At 43.8% G+C, this 6120-nt stretch overlaps 1 protein-coding gene across 1 annotated transcript; it reads right to left on the bottom strand.

Annotated features, from left to right (window-relative positions):
• Positions 1 to 3166: 3166 nt before the first annotated feature.
• On the bottom strand, positions 3167 to 5857 carry DPH3 (diphthamide biosynthesis 3). The gene is made up of 3 exons (XM_069860200.1): positions 5720 to 5857; positions 5157 to 5231; positions 3167 to 4697 (listed from the first exon to the last, which is right to left on the bottom strand). Exons 1-3 carry the CDS (start codon positions 5825 to 5827, stop codon positions 4632 to 4634), a joined length of 249 nt encoding a protein of 82 aa, XP_069716301.1. The 5' UTR covers positions 5828 to 5857; the 3' UTR covers positions 3167 to 4631.
• Positions 5858 to 6120: the final 263 nt, after the last annotated feature.

The raw sequence follows: 6120 nt of genomic DNA, 5'->3' as shown, positions 1-6120 counted from the left end.
AACTACCCCAAATGTTTGCCCTGGTCATTATTTGACTTTTCATTAGCTGCTTGGGATGAAAGGGGACCAAGGAGGTCCTTGGGCTGCCCTAGGACAGCCAGTTCTGCTCTGACGCATGTACCTGCTCTACTGCCACAGTTCACCTCAGCCTCTAGGGCAGAAGCTTTCTTTATTGGTTCCCTGACAGGCGGATTGTCTGCACCTCACTTTCTGCTTGACTTAAGGGCTGGATTTGCATAATGCAGCATATAACCTAAAGCAGAAAAGACCAATTTGTTGTTAATTTGGGGTTTTTTTTTAGAGAGATGATTCTTAAGAGTAGCTATGGCAACTGCCTGCCTGTCTGCCTGGCTGATGGCACTGCTGGACGGGGCAGCTCTGCCGCTGACCTTCACATATCACTCAACCTTCAGAGTGAGCTTCTCTTAGCTGATTATGGTCAGCACCAGCATTTCCATGTCATGACAGGAAAACTCTGCTGGACTGGTGAGCTGCCAAGAATTCCAAACAGACAACCTGGTATGCAAACAGATTGAAAGAGTGATGGCAAGGGGTGGGAAGGAGTGGTGACAGGTTGCCGAAGCTCTTACCCTTTCAGTTAGTCCCTTTTGACCCACTTCCTCCCTGACCACAAGTGACATTGTGACAGGTGTTTTCCAGCCTGGCACAGCTCCCATCAGTTGTTGCCAGTCACTCAAAAGGTCTGACCAGTTTCAGTGCCAATGAGCCCAGCACCTTCACGGTTACAGAGTCCTCTGTCTCCTCCCTGCCACAGCTGCTATGGAGAGACATTGAGACATTATCAGTATTTTTGGCTACCATGAAGGAGAATCAAAGCTGCATCCTAAGTAAATGTAAAGAGAAAGCAACCCACGGGGACCTGTGCTAGGAGAAAATCATGGCAAACATTCCTTATTATGCTAAATACCTTGATAAATCCTATTTGTACAAACATTTCAAGAAGCGTTCAGTGTAACAAACAGCTACAGTCAGCCTGACATGAACACTAAACTGGAACAAAAGACAGATGGAAACAGGCTACACAGAAACTGTATTTTTTAGTGACAATACAAAGTTTAATATGTTTACATTTTGTGAGTTTACTTTCTTAACTGAAATTTTGATGGCTTATTTGAAATTAATTAGTGTCTGCTTCTTAGTAGATACACTTGGTAATCCATGTAATGATCTTTATTAAACTAGTGTTGTGCCTAAGAGGTCTTTTTTTGACTGGTGCTGAGAATGAAAATTAAAGATCGTGGTGGAGGGAAGAAATGTCAAGGTATTTACATAAGGGTCCTTTAGGAGATTAACACTTCCCCAACATACAAACAAGTGCAACAGTTGACATCAGTGGCCTGACGACCTCAGCTCTTGGAGGCCCAGGGCCTCTGTCAGTCTTCTAGAGCAACTATTCAAAACCAGTCACGCATGCCACTGAAACACAGCATGATCAGCCAAAAGTATACAACCTTCTCAGCACGTTTTTTTGAAATGTAAACAAGAACCTGACTGCCTGTATAAGGAGACCTTCTTCAGTTTAACAAAGAACAAATTATCTTCCTTTTCTTCCCATAAAATTGTGGCAAGAGTGTATTGCTTGTTTTCAAGGTTACACGGGAGTTCAGTGGTGTTTAACAGTGTTACCAATTTCAGGGATTGAATACCGACCATTAGTTGTTCCATCCACTCTAATATCTAGTAAATACGATTTACTCCATTCATGCTCACATGATGCTGTTTTCATTACACTGGACTCTTCTGTGCAGAGTCAAGAACCTGAACAGATACATAATCAATCAATCCTCTTGTCAGGTACAAACAGAAGCACAAAACCTCTGTGTCCTACACAACTGCCTGTTTAGAAGACAAGTGAACCACTGGTTTCTAAGAATGTTTAATACACAAGTAATGCGTAAAGGGGCCTGCTTGCTGAGCAAGAGCCTGTGGTGCTATGAAAAAACCTTGTGACTGAATTCCCAAAAAGGAATATTTCTGACGGTTTACTCGGATTGCACTGACTGTTGGTGTGGAAATACACAGTACAGAAGAATTTCGAAGAGCTGTCTGCAATCCCTGGAGTCAAAAGCTTCTTAGAAGTTAACAAAACACAACTGCAGGCAGCTGTTTGGCTTTAGCATTGCTAAAACATGAACTCTGTTGCAACAGAACTTCACTCCTCTCTATAGAAGAGAAGAAAGGAAAGCAACAAAACAGCTCAACAATTTTTAAATCCTCTCTCAGAGGATTTAAGGTCAATAGAAGATACATGACATCCATCCTTGGTTTGTCCCTTTTTGGGGCATACTGAGATCCTCGAGACACTGCAATGAGACTGAGCTGAGAGCAGTTAATAGGGGCAAACGTGGCCACATCATGTTCTAGGTAAGGATACTCTTGCTGGGCTGCAAAAAAAAAAGCTCCAGAAAAACAAACATAACGCATGCTTCCTGAAAGTTTTCATATATCCTACAAAACCAAATAATTTTAACGTGCACATATAAATTGCATTACACAATCTGGATTCTATTCCTGCGTGGTAAGAATATGCTTATCATGAAACCTTAAGCACTGACATTCCTAACTGATGCAATAAAGCAATTAATTTTGCTAAAATTACAGTTAAAAAAGCCATTGCCTCCACTTCAGGTGAGCAGGGAACATTACAGAGAATCACTTCAAAGGTTGTACTAGCACATCAAGCAAAATTCAATTGACAAACACTTTTTGCAACCATGTGGGAATTCAGTCGTATGTAGTATAAACGATTCTCTGCGCAACTTTCAGAAGAGTCTTACAGTGCCTTACCTTCATTACAGAATGAAATCTCTTCAAATTACTTCTGCAAATCTATGCACCTCTAGAGATGCTACACTTGGCAGTTTACTTTGATGTAACTACATCCAAGTATACATTCCCTGGTGTTCCACTTGAAATTCACTCTATTTAGTTTTATGTAGAATACTTGGTGAAAAAAACTCAAGATATTTATGGAGTAGAACAGGAGCTTAAATAGGGCTCCTGCAATCTTGCTTTACAACATAGACAGAAACACCTTTTATTAGCTAAACCGAACAATTTCCAGTCTCATTACCACAGCAGCAGCAACCACCGTGGCTGGTGCACAAATAAAATAAGCAATGGCCCATCATAAGCACTGGTGCAGTTTTAAGTTTTAAATATCTTTATTTAAATAGTCAAAATAAATATTTCATAAGATATACTTAACCAAAGTACCACAGCTTTTTTTTGTTTTTTTGAAGCACAGAGACCAAAGTAGCACGAGTGCCACCTTCTGGTTTAGGCATGAAAACACTTTGAGTTGTGCACACCGGAGTAAAAAACTTCTAACTGAAGGGCACAGGGTTTTTTTCCCTTTTTTTTTAAAAAAAAAAAAATAGGATGTTCATCTTCAACATTCATAGAACATTGTTAAGAACAAAAATATTTAAATGCAATAATTCCGTAAGACTTGCTTATCTTTAGTGCCTGGAACAAAACAACGGTATTAATCCTGCACAACTATTTTTTCCCAAATTTAACTTCACAGATGTCAAATACCACTAGAACACGTGAATGACCATAGTTTTAAATAAATACTTAAATGCAGTGGCTTGTAAAAATACAAGAAGCAGTCCTGGAGTCAACGTACGTTTTTTTGTATTATTCCAATTCTCTTCTACCCTAAAAAATTCCTTTTTACTAATTAGGTGAAATGTATGCATCTCCTATGCAGAAAATATCAGAAATTAACACAGGAAGATTGAGAAATCTAACAAACGTACTACTACAAATGGCACAAAGAACTGCAGCACATTTTATATCTGCTGCAACAGTCAAATCACAAAGTTGTTGAGAAAGTACATGTAAACAACAATCCCATTTCCACATTACTAGCTTTGCAAGGGTAAAAAGTGATTGATTCCTTTTGTTTTGTTTCACACAACACTCACAGAAGTACATCATTATTAAGTCAGTCATTTGATAGCAGCTATCAAAGCTGTTTCAAAGCAATTTAAGGAACAAATTTGCCCAGACTCGGCTGTCAGCCCCACTGCAGATATAAACATAACTGCACCTTCTTTGTGCTCACAGTAGTAAAAACAATTTACCAACAGTGTTTGTTCTGGGCCTCTTCGTTTTTCCCAGTATTGAGTATGGGCTGGAAGTACACAAGCCCACACCCTAGGTGATACTATGCTGTGTGAAAACTGTCATTCTGTATGACATCATGTCCTATGGATTTCTAATTTTGCCTCCTACCATTTCAGCTCTCCATGGCCCCACGTCGCCTGCTTTTCTCCACTCCAGTAAGAAACCACTGCTAGATAAATATTATAATCTCACAACCCTGCACACTTCTTTTATACTGACTTGCCGTCAATTAGACCATAATCCTCAAGTCTTCTGGAATACATATGGCACCTCATGTATTTCTTTTAATGTATAACCCCTTTGAAGAAATCCTATTCATGTGTTGATGTCCCAGCAAATTCTCATTCAAATTAGGAAGACAGTTATTGCACTTGTATCTCACAGCAGCAGGCACTTCCAGAAGGACCACATCTTTTTCTGCAGTTGCGATCCCTGTGTTTTTTCACTCTAGAGCAGCAACAGTTCTGATATGTTCATCAGCACTTGATCAACTCCTTGTTTGTCAAAGGTTCTGCGACAACTTCACCACGCATAAACTGCTCCTAAAGACAGCAAGTAGAGTTTTAGTTGATTTTCATTATTTTTTTATCTCCTCTCCCTGAAAAAAACACTAGATAACCATTTTGTTTTCTAGCCTGGGTATAACTAGTATGAATCTATCTCCCAAAAGATGAAAGCTATAACATGCCTATTAGATAAAAAAACTTCAGGCTACCTGATGGCACTGTTAGTCGTAAATAGATTATAACATCACTGTATTCTGTATTCCACACCATGCTGACCCAAGGAGGCATGTTTTAAAGCCCAAATACCACAGAAGAAAGAAGGCACCAGAAAAGCCAAGACAAGACAGGAGCCATCGTCACCAATGAAAGGTCCCCCGACTCTCTGACAGCCCTATCGCAGATTTACCAGAGACTTTCAAACACTGCCACCTGAAGGGATGGCAAAACAAAATTCAACCTGCAGAAGCCCGCTGACCACCCTCTCCTTGCACCCACCTGGTCATAGATGACACGCAGGATCAGGGAGCAGCTGGGGCAGGTGGCCACATCCTCACCGTTCTCCAGGTCCTCCTGCAGCAGCCCGGAAGGAGGCAGGTCATGGACTCACCCACAGACATCACAGCCTCAGGCTAGTTCCCACCCTCTCCCTCCTCTTCTCCCTGTCTCCTCCTCCCTCTCCTCTCTCTTCTTTTTCCCTCTCTGCTTTTCTTCCCTTCTCCACTTCTCTTCTTTCCCTCATCTCCTCTGCCCTTTCTCTCCCTCTCACCCTCCATCCTCTTTTCCCCCTCTCCTCCTCTTCTCTACTCCTCTCTCTCCCTCCCCTTCCTCCCCTTTTCCCCTTCTCCCCCCTTACCCTTCCCTCTCCTTCTCCCCTCTTCCCTTCCCCTCTGTCTCCTTCTCCCCTCTTCCCTTCCCCTCTGTCTCCTTCTCCCCTCTTCCCTTCCCCCCCTCTCACCTTCACCCGTCTCTCTCGCCTTCTCCCCTCCCCTCTTCCCTACCCTCTCCTTCTCCCCCCTTCCCTTCCCTCTCCTTCTGCCCCCTCCCCTCCCCACCGTTACCCGCGTGATGAGGAACCGATCCCCGCAAGGACACGGGTAGCTGTAGGTCTCGGTCTCCTCATCGTACTCGAAATCCTCGATCTCCACCTCATCGTGGAACACCGACATGATGCCGGGGGCGAAGGGGCTGGAGGAGGCGGGACAGGAAACAGGAAACAGGAAGCGGAAGGGACGCTGAGGCGCGCGCACCGCCCCCCGGGTCTGTCATGGCGCCTGGGGGCGGGGCGCGAGCGCCTCTGGTCACGTGACGGGGCGCGGGATAGGGAATTGTCGGGCGTGGGGCGCGACCGCGAGCGTCTCTCGTCACGTGACGGCGGCGGCGGGGCGGGGCGCGAGCGCCTCTCGTCACGTGGCGGGGCGGGGAGGGTCACGTGACAGGGGCCGCCGTCACTCCTGCGTTC

This window comes from Phaenicophaeus curvirostris, chromosome 6 (assembly GCF_032191515.1).
Source record: "Phaenicophaeus curvirostris isolate KB17595 chromosome 6, BPBGC_Pcur_1.0, whole genome shotgun sequence".
Lineage (NCBI taxonomy): Eukaryota > Metazoa > Chordata > Aves > Cuculiformes > Cuculidae > Phaenicophaeus > Phaenicophaeus curvirostris.
Note: the sequence above shows the minus strand (reverse complement) of the source record. Positions and strands in the feature narration are given on the sequence as shown.